This window comes from Carcharhinus amblyrhynchos, chromosome 9 (genome assembly GCF_965287045.1).
Source record: "Carcharhinus amblyrhynchos chromosome 9, sCarAmb.v2.hapA, whole genome shotgun sequence".
Lineage (NCBI taxonomy): Eukaryota > Metazoa > Chordata > Chondrichthyes > Carcharhiniformes > Carcharhinidae > Carcharhinus > Carcharhinus amblyrhynchos.
In genome coordinates, this window is record NC_137332.1 from 73,583,410 (window position 1) to 73,608,739 (window position 25,330).

A 25,330-nucleotide genomic window follows, 5' to 3' on the forward strand; every position below is an offset into this window, starting at 1 on the left:
TATCTGAAAACTAAAAAGGAAACTGCACTGGCCTGCTCATATTTGTTACCATTTTTATGCCAGCTGTGAACATTGCAGCTTTAATCCTGCAATACTATTACACAATGCATAGAAGTTTAACAGTAGACCTTAATAATAAAGGGGTTTTCAGTCACCCCCAACGGCTACTTGTTTCACATGACTTTCACCTTCAGAGAAACAAAGGCAGCTGTTGAAGTTTTCATTGAAAGACACTCCAATCTTGTCACTGAGGTCACATGTCAAACATGTTCTGGTGTCTTAGACACTGCACTGTGTGTGAACTCAGTTATAGTGACTGCTAATGATGTGAAGGGAGATTGGATCACTGACTGCCATCCAAAACATCACACGCGGCGTAATGGGCAACTAGTCCCTACAGAACGGCCCCAAGTTCACGTTTACTCACAGCATCCATGTACGTCAGCTGCTCTGCAATGATGACTGACGGGAAGGAGAGGATGTCCTGTTTCTTGTCAACTCCCTTTATCTCTACACCCCCTTCCTCTCCCAGTTGGAAAGTGATGTTTCCATAGTTACTATCTGTCCAATTGAAAGGAGACATTTATTTTGTGCCCAAAGTTCATGGCGCTTAACTAAACTTTCTAAAAACAGTACACTTCTCAAATATGCACAATTTGAAATCTAGCACTGGTTTAAAATGTTCTTACAGCTGTATTTTTTAAATCTAGATTCAGTGAAATTAATCTTTAACAATGTTACAGTCAAAGTCTCTTAATGGAGAGCACTTGAGTAGCAAGAAAATATTTATTGATGTGTTCCCATTAAGCAGTCCTGATAGATGGGAAGCTAATCTGTGTCTGAATAAATCTTCCACTATACTTGGTATGTTCTTATTTCATAGAGCAAGTCACAGAATGTAATATAGATACCATTGATAGGAACAGCAAGAAGAAATCGCCAATAGGTCACAGTAAATGCTGCCAGGCAAAAATCAGATCATAGTGCATCTTCCTCTTAAGGTTGCATGATGTATATCTTGTGCTTGTGTACTCTGTAATCATAACGCCTCAAATTGGTAGTGCAAGGAGGGGGCAGGAAAAGATTGGGGTTAGAGAAGGAGAGGGAAACATTTCAGAGTCCTTTCCAGAAACACTGAAAGTTCTGGAAAAGCCTTTCCGATACTTTGACAGATACAGGCTTTACAAAAGGTTAAGACTGAAATGGAAAATAAGTATCTGGCACCACAACAAAATAAAAAGACCCTCTTCCAGTCAATGTCAGCACAACACTCAACTCTGATTCATTTTTAAACAAGCTTAGCTTAATTATAAATTCAGAATTCAGAAACAATTTCCAAAAAATGCAAAAGGAAATCCAAATGAACTTCAAAACCACTGGGCGTAACTCTGCATGAACCTGTGGTTAGCAGATGTTCTGAATTAGTTTACTTAAGAATGCCAGTAAAGTGAAAAGCTGTACACAATACATATAAATAAACTAATTCACAACACCACACCATTCGGAAATGATTCTTTCAACCTGGCAGAATACTCAATTGAAGTATATGTGGGTAAAATGGTGTTGCTGTAACAACATGTATTGCATGTTGGTGATTACAATTTGTCAACAGTGTTTTTTTTATATCTGATAATCTTTAAAATATCATTGTTCCCATTTCATTAATTCCATTACAATCCAGTGTATAATTAAACATTTTATCTTTCAGAGAGACTCAAAACCTTTATCTTTTGAGTTACCATTGAGCTGTCGAGTAGTTTAACTGGCAGTTGTCAAAGTATGTTTATGAAGATGTTTCAAAATGAAACACAGGTCAATCATTTGGCCAATCATTTGACGGTGCTGGTTCCAACTCTCAAATGGATCCATTTGCTGCAATCTCATTTCTCAGCACTTTTCCACCCACCAAATTGAAATAATCCATGCAACAATGGTTTTTAATTTCTTCAGTGTTTAAACGTTGCACAAAAAGCTGACTGGCGCATTTCCAACACAACAAATAAAACTGATTCTTTTGAATGGAGGTTTGAAGTGAAACTGGCTCTGGAGCCGATGTTAAAAAGACAAATGCTAGAATGCTCAGCAGGACTGGCAGTGTGTGGAGAGACTACTTCAGATCAATGACTTATCATTGGAATTAAGATTTTTAAGGGAGGAACAAAAGGAAAGGGAGGAGAGGAGAAATAAACAAAAGATTTTAATGCAATAGCTAGAGTGATAATATGTACAGTAAAGAAACAATAACTGTGTCCAAGTGAGGGATGAATGATATAGCAGCCATCCAATTGCAACATAATCAAAAACAATTCAGCAAAAAAAAAGTCACAGACTATTATCCAAGTTGTGTGTTGAGTGTTGTATTGTGTGGAAATGAAAGATCAGGTGTTGTTCCTTAACCTGTATCAATCTTCATTGGAACATCACAGCATGCTATGGACAGAAAGGTGGGAGCAAGGTGGTGAATTGAAATGACAATTGACAGGATACTCACGGTCATGTTTCTGCAAAGTCATCACCCAGTTTGGCCCTCTCTACTGAGCAGCAAACAGTATTAGTAGAACACTGATTAATAGGGTCACCTTGCCCATGCCTTCCACCGGATCATTTTTTTTTTGCCAGCTCCAGCTTGATACCACCACCAAGTACATCTTCCCCTGCCCTCCTCTCTCAGAGTAAAAGTAATATCATTGTTTCACCTGGTAAGAATGGCTGGGGTCTTGGATGTAGAGAAAGGAAAAGGTCAAAGTACAGGTGTAGCATCTCCTGTGAATTCACAAAGGTGCTGGACATGTGTTAGTGGTGACTGGAATACTGAAAGGGGAGGGCAGGGGAAGATGTACTTGGTGGCAGTATCAAGCTGGAGCTGGCAAAAAAAATGAGAATGATGCAGAGGAAGGCAAGGGCAAGGTGACCCTATTAATTAGTGCTCTGGAAGGAGGGAAAGGGGTGAGAACAAAAAAGTGTGTGAAGTAGACTGGGCACAGTGAAGTGGTCGATCAACCACTCTGGATGGCAATCCTGATTTATATCAGAAGCACTGATGTGGAAGGTTGCATCAGCAGAACAGATGTGATTGAGCCAAAGAAACTGGGAGAATGGTATGAGTCCTTACAGGAAATCAGAAAATTGGAGGCCAATTACCAGCGGTGTACCACAGGGATCAGTGCTGGCTCCTCTGCTATTTGCGATCTTTATTAATGACTTGGAGGAGTGGGCTGAAGGGTGGGTCAGTAAATTTGCTGATGACACCAAGATTGGTGGAGTAGTGGATGAGGTGGAGGGCTGTTATAGGCTGCAAAGAGACATTGATAGGATGCAGAGCTGGGCCGAAGAATGGCAGATGGAGTTTAACCCTGATAAGTGTGAAGTGATTCAATTTGAATGCGGATTACAGGGTCAACAGCAGGGTTCTGAGGAATGTGGAAGAACAGAGATTTTGGGTTTGTATCCATAGATCTTTGAAGGTTGCCACTCAAGTGGATAGAGCCGTGAAGAAGGCCTATAGTGTGTTAGCATTTATTAACAGGGGTTAGGATTTAAGAGTCGCAGGGTTATGCTATAACTGCACAGAACCTTGGCAAGACTGCATTTGGAATATTGTGTGCAGTTCTGGTCACCTCACTATGAGGATGTGGAAGCATTGGAGAGAGTGCAGAGGAGATTTACCAGGATGCTGTCTGGTTTGGAGGGTAGGTCTTATGAGGAAAGGTTGAGGGAGCTGGGGCTTTTCTCTTTAGAGCAGAGGAGGATGAGAGGCAACTTAAGAGGTTTATAAGATGATGGGGGGGATAGATAGAGTGGACATTTAGAGACAATTTCCTCGGGTGGATGTAACTATTATTAGGAGGCATAACTATAAAAGGTTCTTGGTGGGAGATATAGGAGGGATGCCTGAGGCTGGTTCTTTACTCATTGGTTGGTGTGTGGAATGGGACTGCCTGCTGTGATAGTGGAGTTGGACACTTCAGGAGCTTTCAAACAGTCATTGGATAGGCACATGGAGCACACCAGAATGATAGGGAGTGGGATAGCTTGATCTTAGTTTCAGACAAAGCTCGATACAACATCAAGGGCCGAAGGGCCTGTACCGTGCTGTACTGTTCTATGTTCTATGTAGAAAGCAGTGCAAAAAATATAGTCAAGGTAGTTGTGGCAAATATTAATTGACAGGCTGAATCCAGAAACTGAGAAAAATCAAGGGAGGGAGAATCAGAGCTGGATCTGGTGAAGGTGAGGGAAAGGTGGAATTCAAAAACAAGGTCAATTAAATTTCCCAGATCATGGCTACAGCAGTCATCAAGGTACTGGAAAAATGAGATGAGGGAGGGCCCCACGTAGGACTGGAAAAATGAATGTTCCACTTGGTCCTGCAAAATAAAAATGCAGTCATAACTAGGACTCACGCAGTTCATTATTTGGAGAAAGTGAATGGAGTTGAAGGAGAAGTTGTTCAGAATTAGGACAGGCTCATTCAGGTATGGTAAGGTAGTGGATGGGTCTCCATTCGAGGAAGGAACAGAGAGCTCTGATATTGTTCTGGTTTTGGACAGTGGGAAGGAAGGAAGGAAAAAGGGGTTGTAGAGGGATTGGAGGTCCATAATTCTGATGTTATTTCATGTGTTTAGCATAAATAAGTTTTGAAAGATGAAATTAAAATAAGCTTCACAGTAGTATTTGCAATCAAGATAAAATATTCGCAACCACCACCCACCCATCCCAGTAGAATTTCCTGGCCTTGCTGAAGTCAGTGGACTTTTGAACAGTTCATTCTATTTTCTGGCCACCAAGACAGTAAAATTCCATTCTACTTCTGTTGTTTTGACAAGCAGTTTTTATCTTTGCAATGCAAAAATTAATATCTTACTGTCAAGCTCCTGTTCTCCTGATTCTTCCTTCTGAAACTGATCAAGGAGGTTCTGTGCCTGTTGCTCAAGCTCAGATGCTGGCATCATCTGCCTCAAGTAGGCAATAACCTTCTGGAGGCTTGTGTAATTTGGAACTTGGCGGAAGTCTTCTGAGTACTGGTCTAGCCAGGTTTGTAGAATTGAGACTATAGTACTGGAAATAATTATACAAGTGAAGAATTAGTAACTGTCCATCAAGCGAAAAATAAGTTAGTAATCTGCAACTTTAAACATGTAGATCAAAACTGTTTTTGAATGTATTCTTCCAATATGGGTCACACCAGCATTTCTTTGTACCTCCCTATTTAGCTGAGAGCAAGTGGTAATGAGCCACCTTGTTGAACTGCAGCTGTGTGCTTGCTGATGGTACTCCCATGGTGTCATCAGGCAGCAAGCTGCTGAATTTTAACCCAGTGACACTCTAGGATTGAAGATATGTCAGGATGTGACATGTCTTTGAACAGAACTTTGAAGGGTGGTGGTGTTCCCAAGGTATTTCTTCTTTGGGGAATTTCACTGATTCAACCTCCTGAGGCTCATCAAACAAAGCCAGACAAACCAAAGGAGACAATTTTTCCAAGAGCTTCTTAAAAAGAGAAAGATGGAGATGTTTAAGGGGAAGGATTTATCCAGCTGAGATACACAACAGACCATACTTAGTGGAACATGGAACTCCAGAAGAACTTAAGGGATTCACAAGGATGAGAGAGATAGGAGGCCGTGGAGAAATCAGAATTATTCAAAAAATCAAATTCAGGCATTGGTGAAACAGGAAACATTTGGGTCAGCAAATAGAGATGGACTGAATTCCAGATGAGATTAAGTTTACAAAGGGGTGTTTAAAATAGGAATTGTTTTTTGTAAAGACTAAAGTGAAAAATTCTTCTTAAAATAACATACAATTTATATTGATGTCATCAGTTTTTCATTAGGAAACTCTTCTACAAATATGCACCGTTTACTAAATCTGACTAGAGGTTGGTTTAGCTCAGTTAAACCAACAGCTGCTTCAATGCCAACAGCACAGGTTCAATTCCCATACTGGCTGAGATTATACACGAAAATCCCATCTTCTCAATCTTGTCACCTGCCTTAGGATCTTCAGGTTAAATGTTTGAGAGGGAGAGCAGCCTACAGTCATTTTGGACTATGACACTTTACCTTTTTTGCTCCATTTAACTGAAACAGAAGAACATGCCTTTAAAAGTTGCACACATCTGTTCTCAGTAATTCCATATTGTGTGGATTACATGCATGCACAGACTCTACTGAGACTAACCAATTTCATCCCTATTAAAATGGGGGTGGAGGGGGGAGATGGCAGTAGCTTGCCTACCTGCAATTTGCCACAAAGTCCAAATCATGTCATTTAAGCATCTATACACCATTGGCTGCTCACCATGAAAAAAAAACTGAAGGTTCACTATTTAAAGTTTTGGTCAGTTGGTTTTGTTAATGGCCACTCTCCAGGTGCATGACTGCATTAGATGGCGGTTTTTGAAACTTTCACAAGTAGTGTGGCCGGGGATGGGGGTTAGAAATAGTTGAGGTAAACAGAATTCTGGATATTTATGTTGATGCAATTTTATCATGCATACGCCATTGAACATCTTCAGGGTTGGACTGTTCTCCTTGGCAAGGCAACGACTAAGAGGAGGTTGAATAGTGATGTCCAAAATCATGAGGGGGCTGGATAGATTAGATAAGAAACTGTTTCTGTTCAAGGGATCAAGAATGAGAGGGCAAGAATTTAAAGTGATTTGCAAAAGAAACAAATGTGATGCAAGGAAAAAATACCACACAACGGGTGGTTTGGGTCTGGAATTGTGATGGAGGCAGGTTCAAACAAGGCATTCAATGATTACATTAATATAAACAACGTGCAGGGATATAAGGAAAAGGAAAGACAATGGCACTAATTCATCATGTTCATTTGGAGAGCCAGGGCAGTCACAATGGGCTTCTGCTGCAATAACAATTTTAAAAGGCAGTCCGGCAGTTTAACATGATAAATATGGTCTGGAATGGTGTTTGCTGTACTGCTATGGGAGGTATCCATGAGGAAGTTTCTATATAATTTTCTTTTAAATATAGGGATGGCAACAGTTCACAATCTTGTATTCCAAATGAAGTAGAATTTAGCCATATTAAATTAAACTTACTCTCTCATTAGTGCACTTCGTTCTGGTGAACTTAGATTCCCATCTTTCTCACAGTTTGATCCATCAAATTTTCCATTGCTACTACTGATTATAAAGCACATGTTAAGTCATTTCAAACAAAGAACTTGCAGCCACATCAAATGATTTGAAACAAAAAGCTCTTCAGTCTTGCCACATCTAACTTGAATGGTGGTGGACAATTAAACAACACTGGAGGAAGTGAGTTCACAATATCCCCATGCTCAGAAATGGGGACTCCCAGCGCATCTGTGCAAAAGACACTGAAGAATGTCTTGAAGAAGACACTGAAGATGCTGAAGAAGCATTGGCAATAACCTTTGCCCAGAAGGAGTATAGATAAGCTAAGTAGTCAATATCTTTTCCCAAAGTTATGGGAGTCTAAAACTAGATGGCATCGGTTTACAGTGAGAGGGGAGAGATACAAAAGTGTCCAGAGGGGCAGTTTTTTTCACACAGAGGGTGGTGAGTGTCTAGAACAAGCTGCCAGAGGTAGTAGTAGAGGCAGGTAAAATTTTACCTTTTAAAAAGCATTTATGTAGTCACAAGTAAAGCTTACATTAACACTGCAATTAAGTTACTGTGAAATTCCCCCAGCCACCATAGTCTGGTACTTGTTGGGGTCAATGCAGCTAAGCAGTACATCTTTCAGAATATGGGAAGAAATCCATGTAGTTACAAGGAGAAGGTGCAAACTCCACACAGACAGTGAGTGATGCAAGTCAGGAATCGAACTGGGTCCCTGGCAATGTGAAGCAGCTGCAGTGCTATCAACTGTGCTACTGTGCCAGGACCACAGTCAGTTCCTTTCATGTGATTGCTATGGTCTAGATGGTATTTACTGCACTATTACGTGCCTTTATGAGCAAGTTCCTACATTATCTACAGGAACTGCTAGCTCCCCAGTCATTCACACTTACATTGTGGTGTTCTGAAAGAAGGAATTGCTGTCACACATCAGATTAAACTTACTTTCTAATTACTGCAATGGCTCCTGGAGAAACACAATTTCCATTTTCCTCACCATTTGGACTGTCACAGTCTCTGCAGTTGCAATTGGTCAAAAGAAAAGTAACTTTAAACAAACGCTTGCATCCACAAGTGGCCATCATTTAAAAAACAGGAGACCCTGGGATACAATATTCCAACTTTTGATCAGCTGGTTTGCATCAACACATCACCTCTTGTTCTTTACTAATGTATTTTTCATTTAGAAATGTTGAAGAATAAGACAAATGCAGAGAAAGGCAGTAATGTGATTGTTGTAGTCTAGAATGGTTTTCACTACACTATTATATGAAGCTGTTCCTACATGATTCTTACAGGAAGCGCCAGCAATTCTCTTTTACACAGATTCTGAATGAAGCAGAGTTTAGTCAGAGATTGGATCAAACTTACTTCTTGACTGAGTTAATTTCTGATGAACATGATGGCTTACTATCTTCCTTGGAGTTTGGACCGTCAAAGTTTTCATAGCTGTGGTAATAAAGCATATCATTTTATGCAAATATTTGTATTCAAAATTAAACCTATTAAACACCTCCCGCACCCTTAAACTGAAGATGCAGTATTTCAAGCCTTCATCATCTGGGTTTATCGAATATCCCTCACGGCCTGGCAAATTCCTCACTGTTATAAATCAAGCTGGGGAATCAACCCAAGTCGAATGAAGTGTACAGGAGGACAAGTCAGGAGGAACACCAGACTGACCTAAAAATACGTTGTAAGCCTGGTGAAACCACAACATAGGACTTTTTGCTGCCTAACAGTATAAACAGCAAGGTGAGATACTGTGGATCAGAGCCACGCTCTACAGTCTTGCCACATCTAATCGTGAATAGTAGTGGACAATTAAACAGGTGGAGGCGGGTCCACAATTTTCCCCATTCTCAGCACATCTGTGCAAAGCTGAAGCAGTATTTGCAATAACCTTTGTCCAGAAGTGCTGAGTGGATGATCCATTTTGGCCTCCCCAGTGAACCAAGCATCATGGGTGCCTGTCTTGAGCAAATTTGGTTCACTTCATGTAAAGAAATATCTGAAGTCACTGGATACCTCAAAGGGAAGGACCCCCAATGACATTACACCAATAGTACTGAGGATTTGTGCTTGAGAATTTTCTGTGCCCCTATTCAAGCTGTTCCAATCCAACTACAACACTGGAATCTACCCAATGTGGAAACGTGCCCAGGTAGGTTTTGCACACAAGCAGCAGCCCAGCAAATCAAACAGCATAACCTGCACACAATGTTCAGTTTGGATTCAGTCATTGCATTAAACTTACTTCTTGACTGAGTTGGTTCCTGAAGAACATGGCTTCCCATCTTCCTCGCAGTTTGGACTGTCAAAGTTTTCAGGGCTGTGGTCATAAAGCACGTCATTTTAAGCAAGTATTTGCATTCAAAATTGAACCAATTAAACCCCCCACCCTCTCCTTAAACTGACTTGGAAATATATCACCTTCCTTCACTGTTGCTGGGTCAAAGTCCTGGTATTCCCTCCCCAACAGCACCATTGATGTACCTACACTTCAGGGACAATAGCAATTCAAGAAGACAGCTCACCACCATCTTCTCAAGGCAATTAGGTACAGGCAATAAATGCTGGTCCAGCTAGGGACTCCCACATCCCATGTATGGATCAAAAAGTAGCCAATGACTCACTACTTCTGCAGGCATTTTGCTCATGCCAACCATGCCCACCACTTGGGGAAAACACCAGATAAATCCTGGCCTATTCTGGATGCAACCTCAGCAATGGCCACCAGTAGCACTGAATGTGTGTTTGCTGAAACATCCCAGTGATTGGACAGGCAGTTCTGGAGACCAGGCAATACTATTTATTGGATCAGGTGCATGGCAGCAGGCGACTACCAGCAACATGCTGCCCTGGGTCCAATGCCACTTCAAAACCAGCAGGAGGGCTTTGCCATCACCCACAAAACCTCCTCCTCCCTCTCCCGAAACACACACATAAAAAAAGTTAACTGCTTCTAGGAATAATGGAAACATTAGACAAAAAGACTATTTGTCACAGGTATAGCTTACATAAACACTACAATTAAGTTACTGTGAAACTCCCCTAGTCACCATAATCCAGCACCTGTTAAAGTCAACATACTTCCTAACTAGCACATCTTTCAGAATATGGGAGGAAACCCATACAGACACAAAGGGAATGTGCAATGTCCAGTGACCCAAGCTGGAAATTGATCCCGGTTCTTGGCACTGTGAAGCAGAAGTGCTGACCACTGTGCTACTGTGCCAGGCTCTCGATCAATTCCTCTCACGTGATTGCTATGGTGTTTGCTGCACTGTTACATGCCTTTATGAGCAAGTTCCTACATTATCTACAGGAACTGCTAGCTCTCCAGCCATTCACATTTATGTTGTCATGTTCTGAATGAATTGCTGTCACACATCAGATTAAACTTACTTTATGACTACTGTAATGTCTCCTAGAGAAACACGATCTCCATTTTCCTCACCACTTGCGCTGTCACATTTTCTGCAGGTGCAATTGATCACAAAGAAAAGTGATTTTAAACAAATGCTTGCATCCACAAGTGGTCATCATTTAAAAAACAGGAGACTCTGGGATTCAATATTTCAACCTTTCATTAGCTGGTTTGCATCAATGCATCATCTTTTGTTCTGTACTAATGTATTTTTCATTTAGAACTATTGAGGAACAAGACAAATGCAGAGAGAGTCAATAATGACTAAGAAAGCGATAAAGAAAGGAAAGATAGAGTATGAAGCTAAACTAGGTCTAAATATAAAAAATGATAGTAAAAGTTTTTACAAATATATAAAGAGGAAGAGACTGGCTCGAGTGAACATTGGACCTTTGGAGGATGAGAGGGGGGAATTTAACGGTGGGTAACGAGGAAATGGCTGAGACTTTAAATAAATTTCTTGTGTCAGTCTTCACGGAGGAGGACACAGATAGCTTACCGAATATTAAAGATAGAGGGTTGGTAGGAGATGAGGTCTTTAATACAATTACTGTTACTAGAGAGATGGCGCTTGCTAGACTAATGAGACTGAAGGTAGACAAGTCCCCGGGACCGGATGGAATGCATCCCAGGGTTCTGAAAGAAATAGCAGAAGTAATAGCAGATGTCTTAGTAATTATTTATCAAAATTTGCTGGACTCTGGGGAAGTGCCGTCAGATTGGAAAAAAGCTACTGTTACGCCGCTGTTTAAAAAAGGTAGCAGACAAAAGGCAGGGAGCTACAGGCTGGTTAGCTTGACATCCGTAGTTGGAAAAATGCTAGAATGCATCATCAAAGAAGAAATAGCAGGACACCTAGAAAAGAACGGTTTGATCAAACAGACGCAGCACAGATTCGTGAAGGGGAAGTCATGTTTAACATATTTATTGGATTTTTATGAAGATGTGACTAATGCGGTAGACAGAGGGGAACTGGTGGATGTGGTGTTTTTAGATTTCCAGAAGGCGTTCGATAAGGTACCTCACAAAAGGTTGCTGCAGAAGGTTAGGGTACATGGAGTTGGGGGTAAAGTGTTAGTGTGGATTGAAGATTGGTTATCTAACAGAAAGCAGAGAGTTGGAATCAATGGGTGCTTTTCTGGTTGGCAGTTGGTGACTAGTGGAGTGCCACAGGGATCGGTGCTGGGCCTCAACTGTTTACCATATTCATAGACGATCTGGAGGAGGGGGCTGAGTGTAGGGGAACAAAGTTTGCTGATGACACGAAGATGAGTGGGAAAGCGAGTTGGGTGGAGGACGCGGAAAGTCTGCAGAGAGATCTGGATAGGCTGACTGAGTGGGCGAGGACCTGGCAGGTGGAGTATAATGTTAGCAAATGTGAGGTTATCCACTTTGATAGAAATAATAGTAGGAAGGAATATTATTTAAAGGGTGAAAAGCTGCAGCATGCTACTGTGCAGAGGGACCTGGGGGGTTTTTGCTAGTGCAGCTGGTGATCAAGAAGGTGAATGGAATGCTGGCCTTTATAGTGAGGGGGATAGAATATAAAAGCAGGGAGGTCTTGCTGCAACTGTACAGGGCACAGGTGAGGCCGCAACTGGAGTACTGTGTGCAGTTTTGGTCCCCTTATTTGCGTAAGGACATATTGGCCTTGGAGGGAGTACAGAGAAGGTTCACCAGGCTGATACCGAGATGAGGGGGTTAGCTTATAAGGAGAGATTAAATAGACTGGGCCTGTACTCATTGGCGTTTAGAAGGCTGAGGGGGGATCTTATAGAGACTTACAAGATAATGAAGGGGCTAGATAGGGTAGAGGTAGAGAGATTCTTTCCGCTTAGAAAGGAAACCAGAACTAGAGGGCACAGCCTCAAAATAAGGGAGGGGGGCAGTTTAGAACAGAGTTGAGGAGGAACTTCTTCACTCAAAGGGTGGTGAATCTCCGGAATTCTCTGCACGTTGAAGTGGTGGAGGCTACCTCGTTGAATATATTCAAGTCATGGGTAGATACATTTCTGATAGACAAGGGAATTAAGGGTTATGGGGAGAAGGCGGGAAAGTGGAACTGATCCACCTCAGATCAGCCATGGTCTTATTGAATGGCGAGGCAGGCTCGAAGGGCTAGATGGCCTATTCCTGCTCCTATTTCTAATGTTCTTGCGTTCTTAATGTGATTGTGGTAGTCTGGAATGGTTTTCACTACACTATTATATGGAGCTGTTCCTACATGATTCTTACAGGTAGAGCCAGCACCCCAGCAATTCCCTTTCACACAGATTCTGAATGAAGCAGAGTTTAGTCAGATATTGGATCAAACTTACTTCTTGACTGAGTTAATTTCAGAAGAACATGACTTTTTATCTTCCTTGCACTTTGGACTGTCAAAGTTTTCATGGCTGAGGTCATAAAGCACGTCATTTTAAGCAAGTATTTGCATTCAAAATTAAACCCATTAAACCCCCAACCCCCCTTAAACTGAAGGTGCAGCATTTCAAGCCTTCATCACCTTGGGTTGTTGAACACCCTTCATGGCCTGGCAAATTCCTCACTTTCATAATCAAGCTGTGGGGTCAACCCTAATTGAATGAAGTGTACAAGAGGACAAGAAGCACTAGACTGGCCTAAAAATGTGACGCAAGCCTGGCGAAAGTACAACACAGGGCTATTTGCTGCTGAACAGCATAAACAGCAAGGTGATACACTATGGATCAGAGCCAAGCTCTGCAGTCTTGCCACATCTAACCATGAATGGTAGTGGACAATTAAACAGGTGGAGGCGGGTCCACAATTTTCCCCATTATCGGCACATCTGTGCAAAGCTGAAGCAGCATTTGCAATAACCTTTGCTCAGAAGTGCCAAGTGGATGATCTATTTTGGCCTCCCTGATGACCCAAGGAGCATTGATGCCGGTCTTCAGCAAATTTGATTCACTTCATCTAATAAAGAAACATCTGAAGTCACTGGATACCTCAAAGATAAGGAACCCAACAAGATTACACCAATAGAATTGAGGATTTGTGCTTGAGAATTTGCTGTCCCCCCATTCAAGCTGTTCCAGTCCAATTACAACACTGGAGTCTACCCAACAATGTGGAAATATGCCCAGGTGGGTTCTGCACACAAGCAACAGCCCAGCAAATCACACAGAATAACCTGAGCACAAGTGATCAGTTTGTATTCAGTCATTGGATCAAACTTACTTCTTGACCGAGTTGGTTTCTGAAGAACATGGCTTCCTATCTTCCTCGCACTTTGGACTATCAAAGTTATCAGGGCTGTGGTCATAAAGCAGGTCATTTTAAGCAAGTATTTGCATTCAAAATTAAACCCATTAAACCCCACCTCCTCGTAAGCTGAAGGTGCAGTATTTCAAGCCTTCATCACCTTGGGTTGTCGAACATCCTTCATGACCTGGTAAATTCCTCACTTTTATAATCAAGCTGGGGGATCAACCCTAGTTGAATGAAGTGTACAAGAGGACAAGCCAGGAGCAACATCAGGCTGACCGAAAAATGCAGCATCAACCTGGTGAAACTACAACACAGGGCTATTTGCTGCCCAACAGTATAAACAGCAAGGTGATGGACTGTGGATCAGAGCCAAGCTCTGCAGTCTTGCCACATCTCATGATGAATGGTAGTGGACAATTAAACAACTCACTGGAGGAGATGAGTCCACAATTATCCCCACTCCCAGCACATTTGTGCAAAAGATGAAGCTGAAGCAGCATTTGCAAAAATCCTTGCCCAGAAATGCCAAGTGGATGATCCAGTTTGGCCTCCATGACCCAAGCATCATCAATGCCAGTGTTCAGCAAATTTGATTCACTTCATGTAATAAAGAAACATCTCAAGTCACTGGATATCTCAAAGTAAGGATCCCAAAAACATTACACCAGTAGTATTGAAGATATCTGCTTGAGAATTTGCTGTCCCAGTCCAACTACAACACTGGTATTTACCCAAAAACGTGGAAATGTGCCCAGGTAGGTTCTGCACACAAAATGCAGCCCAGCAAATCACCACCCCATCAGTCTACTTTCAATCAGGGAAGTGAGGGAACGGGCCATCAACAGTGCTATCACACAGCATAACCTGTGCTCAAGTGTTCAGTTTGGATTCAGTCAGGGTCACTTAGCACCTGGCCGCATCACAACTTTAGTTCAAACAGGCACAAAGAATGGAAATCAAGAGGCAAGATCAGAGCGACTGCCATCGACATCAAGGAACCCAGGCAATACTGGAATCAATGGGAAATCAGGGGTAAAACTCTTCTCTGGCTGAAGTTGCAACCAGCAGAAAGGAAGACAGTTGTGCTTGTTAGAGGTCTGTCAATTCAGTCCCAGGACATCACTGCGCAAGTGCCTCAGGAGAGAGCGTGTCTTCGGCCCAGCCATCTTCAACTACTTCATTCAATGACCTTCCCTCCATAAGATCAGAAGTGGGCATCAGTGGACTTCAGGGACAATAGCAGTTCAAGAAGGCAGCTCACCACCATCTTCTAGAAGGCAAATAGGGATGGGCAATAAATGCTGGCCCAGGTGGTGACACCCACATCCCGTGTATGGATAAAAAAGTAGCCCATTACTCGCTACCTCCACAGGCATTTTGCCCAAGCCAACCATGCCCACCACTTGGGGAAATCACCGGGTAAATCCTGGCCTATTCTGGAGGCAACCTCAGCAATGGAGACCAGTACCACTGAACGAGCAGTTCCTGAGGTGACATCCCAGTGATTAGACAGGCAGTCTGAGACCAGGCAACACCATTTATTGGATCAGGTTCATGAGAGCTGGCCACCCGCAGCAACATGTTGCCCTGGGTCCAAGGCCACTTCAGAACCAGCAGCAGGGCTTTGCCATCACTCACAAAATCTCCCCTTCTTTCTGACTCCTCCTATCCTTTTCTGACCCCCAACCCCCCAAAAAAGACACTCACATAAAGTTAAAATCTACCTCTAGGAATAATGCAAAAATGTTACTACTCACAAATAATGCTTACATTAGCACTGCAATTAAGTTACTGTGAAATTCCCCTCATCATCATAGTCTTTCATCTGTTTGGGTCAATGCACCTAACCAGTACATCTTTCAGAATGTGGGAGGAAACCCACACAGACGCAGGGAGAAGGTACTAACTTCACACTGACAGTGACCCAAGCCAGGAATCGATCTGGGTCACTGGCACTGTGAAGCAGCAGTGCTAACCACTGTGCTACTGTGCCAGGACCTCAGTCAGTTCCTCTCATGTGATTGCTGTGGTCTAGATGGTGTTTGCTGCACTATTACGTGCCTTTATGACCAAGTTCCTACATTACCGACAGGAACTGCTAGCTCCCCAACCATTCACATTTACATTGTGGTGTTCTGAATGAAATGGAATTGCTGTCACACATCAGATTAAACTTACTTTCCAATTACTGCAATGATTCCTGGAGAAACACGATTTCCATTTCCCTCACCATTTGGAATGTCACAGTTTCTGCAGGTGCAATAGGTCACAAAGAAAAGTGATTTTAAACAAACGCTTGCATCCACAAGTGGCCATCATTTAAAAAAACAGGAGACTCTGGGATTCAATATTTCAACCTTTGATCAGCTGGTTTGCTTTAATGCATCATCTTTTGTTCTGTACTAATGTATTTTTCATTTAGAAATGTTGAGGAATAAGACAAATGCAGAGAGAGACAGTAATGTGATTGTTGTGGTCTGGAATAGTTTTCACTACACTATTATATGAAGCTGTTCCTCCATGATTCTTGCAGGAAGCGCCAGCAATTCCCTTTTACACAGATTCTGAATGAAGCAGAGTTTAGTCAGATATTGGATCAAATTTCTGACTGAGTTGGTTTCTGAAGAACATGACTTTCTATCTTTCTCGCACTTTGGACTGTCAAAGTTTTTATGGCTGGGTCATAAAGCACATCATTTTAAGCAAGTACTTGCAATCAGAATTAAACCCATAAAACTCCTCCCACCCCCCACTTAAATTGAGGATGCAGTATTTCAAACCTTGATCAGCTGGTCACCTGCAGCAACATGCTGCCCTGCGTCCAAGGCCACTTCAGAACCTGCAGCAGGGCTTTGCCATCACTCACAAAATCTCCCCTTCTTTCTGTCTCCTCCTGTCCTTTTCTGCCTCCCATCCCCCCAAAAAAGACACTCATAAAAAGTTAAAAACTACCTCTAGGAATAATGCAAAAATGTTATTACTCACAAATAAAGCTTACATTAGCACTGCAATTAAGTTACTGTGAAATTCCCCTCATCATCATAGTCTGGCATCTGTTCGGGTCACTGCACCTAACTGGTACATTTTTCAGAATGTGGGAGGAAACCCACACAGACACAGGGAGAAAGTACAGACTTCACACAGACGGTGACTCAAGCCAGGAATCGAACTGGGTCACTGGCACTGTGAAGCAGCAGAAGTGCCAACCCTTGTGCTACCGTGCCAGGACCTCAGTCAGTTCCTCTCATGTGATTGCTATGGGCTAGATGGTGTTTGCTGCACTATTACGTGCCTTTATGAGCAAGTTCCTACATTACCTACAGGAACTGCTAGCTCCCCAACCATTCACATTTACATTGTGGTGTTCTGAATGAAATGGAATTGCTGTCACACATCAGATTAAACTTACTTTCCAATTACTGCAATGGTTCCTGGAGAAACACGATTTCCATTTCCCTCACCATTTGGAATGTCACAATTTCTGCAGGTGCAATTGGTCACAAAGAAAAGTGATTTTAAACAAACGCTTGCATCCACAAGTGGCCATCATTTAAAAAAACAGGAGACTCTGGGATTCAATATTTCAACCTTTGATCAGCTTGTTTGCTTTAATGCATCACCTTTTATTCTGTACTAATGTATTTTTCATTTAGAAATGCTGAGGAAGAAGACAAATGCAGAGAGAGACAGTAATGTGATTGTTGTGGTCTGGAATGGTTTTCACTACACTATTATATGAAGCTATTCCTCCATGATTCTTGCAGGAAGCGCCAGCAATTCCCTTTTACACAAATTCTGAATGAAGCACAGTTTAGTCAGATATTGGATCAAATTTCTGACTGAGTTGGTTTCTGAAGAACATGACTTTCTATCTTTCTCGCACTTTGGACTGTCAAAGTTTTTATGGCTGGGTCATAAAGCACATCATTTTAAGCAAGTACTTGCAATCAGAATTAAACCCATTAAACTCCTCCCACCCCCCACTTAAATTGAGGATGCAGTATTTCAAACCTTGATCAGCTGGTCAGCCGCAGCAACATGCTGCCCTGCGTCCAAGGCCACTTCAGAACCTGCAGCATGGCTTTGCCATCACTCACAAAATCTCCCCTTCTTTCTGTCTCCTCCTGTCCTTTTCTGCCTCCCATCCCCCCAAAAAAGACACTCATAAAAAGTTAAAAACTACCTCTAGGAATAATGCAAAAACATTATTACTCACAAATAAAGCTTACATTAGCACTGCAATTAAGTTACTGTGAAATTCCCCTTGTCATCATAGTCTTTCATCTGTTCGGGTCACTGCACCTAACCAGTACATCCTTCAGAATGTGGGAGGAAACCCACACAGACACAGGGAGAAAGTACAAACTTCACACAGACAGTGACCCAAGCCAGGAATCGAACTGGGTCACTGGCACTGTGAAGCAGCAGCAGTGCCAACCCTTCCTTGTGCTACCGTGCCAGGATCTCAGTCTGTTCCTTTCAAGTGATTGCTGTGGTCTAGATGGTGTTTGCTGCACTATTACATGCCTTTATGAGCAAGTTCCTACATTACCTACAGGAACTGCTAGCTCCCCAACCATTCACATTTACATTGTGGTGTTCTGAAAGAAGAAACCGTTGTCGCACATCAGATTAAACTTACTGTCCGATGACTGCAATGGTTCCTGAAAAAACACGATTTCCATTTTCCTCACCATTTGCTCTGTCACAGTTTCTGTAGCTGCAACTGGTCACAAAGTAAAGTGATTTTAAACAAACGCTTGCATCCACAAGTGGCCATCATTTGAAAAACAGGAGATTCTGGGATTCAATATTTCAACCTTTGATCAGCTGGTTTGCACTAACACATCACCTTTTGTTCTGTACAATGTATTTTTTCATTTAGAAATGTTGAGGAATAAGACAAATGCAGAGAGAGTCAGTAATGTGATTGTTGTGGTCTGGAATGGTTTTCACTACACTATTATATGAAGCTGTCCCTACATGATTCTTACAGGAAGCGCCAGCAATTCCCGTTTACACAGATTCTGAATGAAGCAGAGTTTAGTCAGATATTGGATCAAATTTCTTGACTGAGTTGGTTTCTGAAGAACATGACTTTCTATCTTCCTTGCACTTTGGACTGTCAAAGTTTTCATGGCTTGGCCATAAAGCACGTCATTTTAAGCAAGTACTTGCAATCAGAATTAAACCCATTAAACTACCCCCCCACTTAAATTGAAGATGCAGTATTTCAAACCTTGATCAGCTGGCCTTGTCGAACAGGACACACATGGCCTGACAAATACCTCACTATTATAGTCAAGCTTAGGGGATCAACCCTAGTTGAAAGTAGTGTACAACAGGACAAGTCAGGAGAAGCATCAGGCTGAAGTAAAAATCTCACGTCAGTCTGGTGAAACTACAACACAGGGCTATTTGCTGCCCAATAACATAAACATCAAGGTGATAGACTGTGCATCAAGCTCTGCAGTCTTGCCACATCTAATCATGAATAGCAATGGACAATTAAAAAACTCACTGGAAGAGGCAAGTCCACAATTAACCCCATTCCCAGCACACCTGTGCAAAAGACAAAGCTGAAGCAGCATTTGCGATAATCTTTGCCCAGAAGACAGGCACCGATGACACAAGCATCATCGGTGCCTGTCTTCAGCAAATTTGATTTACTTTATGTAAAGAAACATCTGAAGTCACTGGTTACCTCAAAAAGTAATGACCCCAACAACATTACACCAATAGTATTGAAGATTTGTGCTTGAGAATTTGCTGTCCCAGTCCAACTACAACACCGGTATCTACCCAAAAACATGGAAATGTGCCCAGGTAGGTTCTGCACACAAAATGCAGCTCAGCAAATCATCACCTCATCAGTCTACTTTGAAGTGAAGTGATGGAAGGGGTCATCAACAGTTATGCTACACTGCATGACTTGTGCTGTGTTCAGTTTGAATTCAGTCAGGGTCACTTAGCATCTGGCAACATTACAACTTTAGTTCAAACAGGCACAAAGAATTGAAATCAAGAGGCAAGTTCAGAGTGGCTGCCATCGATATCAAGGAACCCAGGAAATACTGGAATCAATGGGAAATCAGGGGTAAAACTCTCTTTTGGCTGGACTTGTAACCAGCAGAAAGGTTGTGCTTGTTAGAGGTCTGTCAATTCAGTCCTAGGACATCACTGCCTGAGTTCCTCAGAAGAGTGCGTGTCTTCGGCCCAGCCATCTTCAACTACTTCATTCAATGACCTTCTCCCCATAAGATCAGAAGTGGGCATCAGTGGACTTCAGGGACAATAGCAGTTCAAGAAGGCAGCTCACCACCATCTTCTGGAAGGCAAATAGGGATGGGCAATAAATGCTGGCCCAGGTGGTGACACCCACGTCTCATGTATGGATAAAAAAGTAGCCCATTACTCGCTACCTCCACAGGCATTTTGCCCAAGCCAACCATGCCCACCACTTGGGGAAATCACCGGGTAATTCCTGGCCTATTCTGGAGGCAACCTCAGCAATGGAGACCAGTACCACTGAACGAGCAGTTCCTGAGGTGACATCCCAGTGATTAGACAGGCAGTCTGAGACCAGGCAACACCATTTATTGGATCAGGTTCATGAGAGCTGGCCACCCGCAGCAACATGTTGCCCTGGGTCCAAGGCCACTTCAGAACCAGCAGCAGGGCTTTGCCATCACTCACAAAATCTCCCCTTCTTTCTGACTCCTCCTATCCTTTTCTGCCCCCCAACCCCCCAAAAAAGACACTCTCAAAAAGTTAAAATCTACCTCTAGGAATAACGCAAAAATGTTACTACTCACAAATAATGCTTACATTAGCACTGCAATTAAGTTACTGTGAAATTCCCCTCATCATCATAGTCTTTCATCTGTTCGGGTCAATGCACCTAACCAGTACATCTTTCAGAATGTGGGAGGAAACCCACACAGACGCAGGGAGAAGGTACAAACTTCATACAGACAGTGACCCAAGCCAGGAATCGATCTGGGTCACTGGCACTGTGAAGCAGCAGTGCTAACCACTGTGCTACTGTGCCAGGACCTCAGTCAGTTCCTCTCATGTGATTGCTGTGGTCTAGATGGTGTTTGCTGCACTATTACGTGCCTTTATGACCAAGTTCCTACATTACCTACAGGAACTGCTAGCTCCCCAACCATTCACATTTACATTGTGGTGTTCTGAATGAAATGGAATTGCTGTCACACATCAGATTAAACTTACTTTCCAATTACTGCAATGATTCCTGGAGAAACACGATTTCCATTTCCCTCACCATTTGGAATGTCACAGTTTCTGCAGGTGCAATAGGTCACAAAGAAAAGTGATTTTAAACAAACGCTTGCATCCACAAGTGGCCATCATTTAAAAAAACAGGAGACTCTGGGATTCAATATTTCAACCTTTGATCAGCTGGTTTGCTTTAATGCATCATCTTTTGTTCTGTACTAATGTATTTTTCATTTAGAAATGTTGAGGAATAAGACAAATGCAGAGAGAGACAGTAATGTGATTGTTGTGGTCTGGAATAGTTTTCACTACACTATTATATGAAGCTGTTCCTCCATGATTCTTGCAGGAAGCACCAGCAATTCCCTTTTACACAAATTCTGAATGACGCAGAGTTTAGTCAGATATTGGATCAAATTTCTGACTGAGTTGGTTTCTGAAGAACATGACTTTCTATCTTTCTCGCACTTTGGACTGTCAAAGTTTTCACGGCTTGGTCTTAAAGCACATCATTTTAAGCAAGTACTTGCAATCAGAATTAAACCCATTAAACTACCCCCCTCCACCCCCCACTTAAGTTGAAGCTGCAGTATTTCAAACCTTGATCAGCTGGTCACCCGCAGCAACATGCTGCCCTGCGTCCAAGGCCACTTCAGAACCTGCAGCAGGGCTTTGCCATCACTCACAAAATCTCCCCTTCTTTCTGTCTCCTCCTGTCCTTTTCTGCCTCCCATCCCCCCAAAAAAGACACTCATAAAAAGTTAAAAACTACCTCTAGGAATAATGCAAAAATGTTATTACTCACAAATAAAGCTTACATTAGCACTGCAATTAAGTTACTGTGAAATTCCCCTCATCATCATAGTCTGGCATCTGTTCGGGTCACTGCACCTAACCGGTACATTTTTCAGAATGTGGGAGGAAACCCACACAGACACAGGGAGAAAGTACAAACTTCACACAGATGGTGACTCAAGCCAGGAATCGAACTGGGTCACTGGCAGCAGAAGTGACAACCCTTGTGCTACCGTGCCAGGACCTCAGTCAGTTCCTCTCATGTGATTGCTATGGGCTAGATGGTGTTTGCTGCACTATTACGTGCTTTATGAGCAAGTTCCTACATTACCTACAGGAACTGCTAGCTCCCCAACCATTCACATTTACATTGTGGTGTTCTGAATGAAATGGAATTGCTGTCACACATCAGATTAAACTTACTTTCCAATTACTGCAATGGTTCCTGGAGAAACACGATTTCCATTTCCCTCACCATTTGGAATGTCACAATTTCTGCAGGTGCAATAGGTCACAAAGAAAAGTGATTTTAAACAAACGCTTGCATCCACAAGTGGCCATCATTTAAAAAAACAGGAGACTCTGGGATTCAATATTTCAACCTTTGATCAGCTTGTTTGCTTTAATGCATCACCTTTTATTCTGTACTAATGTATTTTTCATTTAGAAACGCTGAGGAAGAAGACAAATGCAGAGAGAGACAGTAATGTGATTGTTGTGGTCTGGAATAGTTTTCACTACACTATTATATGAAGCTGTTCCTCCATGATTCTTGCAGGAAGCGCCAGCAATTCCCTTTTACACAAATTCTGAATGAAGCACAGTTTAGTCAGATATTGGATCAAATTTCTGACTGAGTTGGTTTCTGAAGAACATGACTTTCTATCTTTCTCGCACTTTGGACTGTCAAAGTTTTTATGGCTGGGTCATAAAGCACATCATTTTAAGCAAGTACTTGCAATCAGAATTAAACCCATTAAACTCCTCCCACCCCCCACTTAAATTGAGGATGCAGTATTTCAAACCTTGATCAGCTGGTCAGCCGCAGCAACATGCTGCCCTGCGTCCAAGGCCACTTCAGAACCTGCAGCAGGGCTTTGCCATCACTCACAAAATCTCCCCTTCTTTCTGTCTCCTCCTGTCCTTTTCTGCCTCCCATCCCCCCAAAAAAGACACTCATAAAAAGTTAAAAACTACCTCTAGGAATAATGCAAAAACATTATTACTCACAAATAAAGCTTACATTAGCACTGCAATTAAGTTACTGTGAAATTCCCCTTGTCATCATAGTCTTTCATCTGTTCGGGTCACTGCACCTAACCAGTACATCCTTCAGAATGTGGGAGGAAACCCACACAGACACAGGGAGAAAGTACAAACTTCACACAGACAGTGACCCAAGCCAGGAATCGAACTGGGTCACTGGCACTGTGAAGCAGCAGCAGTGCCAACCCTTCCTTGTGCTACCGTGCCAGGATCTCAGTCTGTTCCTTTCAAGTGATTGCTGTGGTCTAGATGGTGTTTGCTGCACTATTACATGCCTTTATGAGCAAGTTCCTACATTACCTACAGGAACTGCTAGCTCCCCAACCATTCACATTTACATTGTGGTGTTCTGAAAGAAGAAACCGTTGTCGCACATCAGATTAAACTTACTGTCCGATGACTGCAATGGTTCCTGAAAAAACACGATTTCCATTTTCCTCACCATTTGCTCTGTCACAGTTTCTGTAGCTGCAACTGGTCACAAAGTAAAGTGATTTTAAACAAACGCTTGCATCCACAAGTGGCCATCATTTGAAAAACAGGAGATTCTGGGATTCAATATTTCAACCTTTGATCAGCTGGTTTGCACTAACACATCACCTTTTGTTCTGTACAATGTATTTTTTCATTTAGAAATGTTGAGGAATAAGACAAATGCAGAGAGAGTCAGTAATGTGATTGTTGTGGTCTGGAATGGTTTTCACTACACTATTATATGAAGCTGTCCCTACATGATTCTTACAGGAAGCGCCAGCAATTCCCGTTTACACAGATTCTGAATGAAGCAGAGTTTAGTCAGATATTGGATCAAATTTCTTGACTGAGTTGGTTTCTGAAGAACATGACTTTCTATCTTCCTTGCACTTTGGACTGTCAAAGTTTTCATGGCTTGGCCATAAAGCACGTCATTTTAAGCAAGTACTTGCAATCAGAATTAAACCCATTAAACTACCCCCCCACTTAAATTGAAGATGCAGTATTTCAAACCTTGATCAGCTGGCCTTGTCGAACAGGACACACATGGCCTGACAAATACCTCACTATTATAGTCAAGCTTAGGGGATCAACCCTAGTTGAAAGTAGTGTACAACAGGACAAGTCAGGAGAAGCATCAGGCTGAAGTAAAAATCTCACGTCAGTCTGGTGAAACTACAACACAGGGCTATTTGCTGCCCAATAACATAAACATCAAGGTGATAGACTGTGCATCAAGCTCTGCAGTCTTGCCACATCTAATCATGAATAGCAATGGACAATTAAAAAACTCACTGGAAGAGGCAAGTCCACAATTAACCCCATTCCCAGCACACCTGTGCAAAAGACAAAGCTGAAGCAGCATTTGCGATAATCTTTGCCCAGAAGACAGGCACCGATGACACAAGCATCATCGGTGCCTGTCTTCAGCAAATTTGATTTACTTTATGTAAAGAAACATCTGAAGTCACTGGTTACCTCAAAAAGTAATGACCCCAACAACATTACACCAATAGTATTGAAGATTTGTGCTTGAGAATTTGCTGTCCCAGTCCAACTACAACACCGGTATCTACCCAAAAACATGGAAATGTGCCCAGGTAGGTTCTGCACACAAAATGCAGCTCAGCAAATCATCACCTCATCAGTCTACTTTGAAGTGAAGTGATGGAAGGGGTCATCAACAGTTATGCTACACTGCATGACTTGTGCTGTGTTCAGTTTGAATTCAGTCAGGGTCACTTAGCATCTGGCAACATTACAACTTTAGTTCAAACAGGCACAAAGAATTGAAATCAAGAGGCAAGTTCAGAGTGGCTGCCATCGATATCAAGGAACCCAGGAAATACTGGAATCAATGGGAAATCAGGGGTAAAACTCTCCTTTGGCTGGACTTGTAACCAGCAGAAAGGTTGTGCTTGTTAGAGGTCTGTCAATTCAGTCCTAGGACATCACTGCCTGAGTTCCTCAGAAGAGAGCGTGTCTTCGGCCCAGCCATCTTCAACTACTTCATTCAATGACCTTCTCCCCATAAGATCAGAAGTGGGCATCAGTGGACTTCAGGGACGATAGCAGTTCAAGAAGGCAGCTCACCACCATCTTCTGGAAGGCAAATAGGGATGGGCAATAAATGCCGGCCCAGGTGGTGACACCCACGTCTCATGTATGGATAAAAAAGTAGCCCATTACTCGCTACCTCCACAGGCATTTTGCCCAAGCCAACCATGCCCACCACTTGGGGAAATCACCGGGTAAATCCTGGCCTATTCTGGAGGCAACCTCAG

General features: G+C 42.4%; 1 protein-coding gene and 1 long non-coding RNA gene across 2 annotated transcripts in view; both read right to left on the minus strand.

Annotated features, from left to right (window-relative positions):
* The window catches only part of LOC145348587 (ral guanine nucleotide dissociation stimulator-like 1), a 91,489-nt gene that overhangs the window by 33,570 nt on the left and 32,589 nt on the right, over positions 1-25,330 (minus strand). Inside the window, exons 9-15 of the mRNA XM_080196775.1 lie at positions 23,463-23,546; positions 22,230-22,301; positions 21,006-21,077; positions 18,412-18,495; positions 7,067-7,150; positions 4,865-5,058; positions 428-561 (exon numbers count right to left, since the gene is read on the minus strand). Coding sequence (XP_080052901.1) covers positions 428-561; positions 4,865-5,058; positions 7,067-7,150; positions 18,412-18,495; positions 21,006-21,077; positions 22,230-22,301; positions 23,463-23,546 — 724 coding nt within the window. The remainder of the gene's footprint in view (positions 1-427; positions 562-4,864; positions 5,059-7,066; positions 7,151-18,411; positions 18,496-21,005; positions 21,078-22,229; positions 22,302-23,462; positions 23,547-25,330) is intronic.
* On the minus strand, positions 8,483-17,250 carry LOC145348416 (uncharacterized). Its single transcript, XR_013887939.1, has 4 exons — positions 17,179-17,250; positions 15,948-16,019; positions 9,369-9,443; positions 8,483-8,560 (listed from the first exon to the last, which is right to left on the minus strand). It is a non-coding gene; the product is annotated as an uncharacterized LOC145348416 (long non-coding RNA).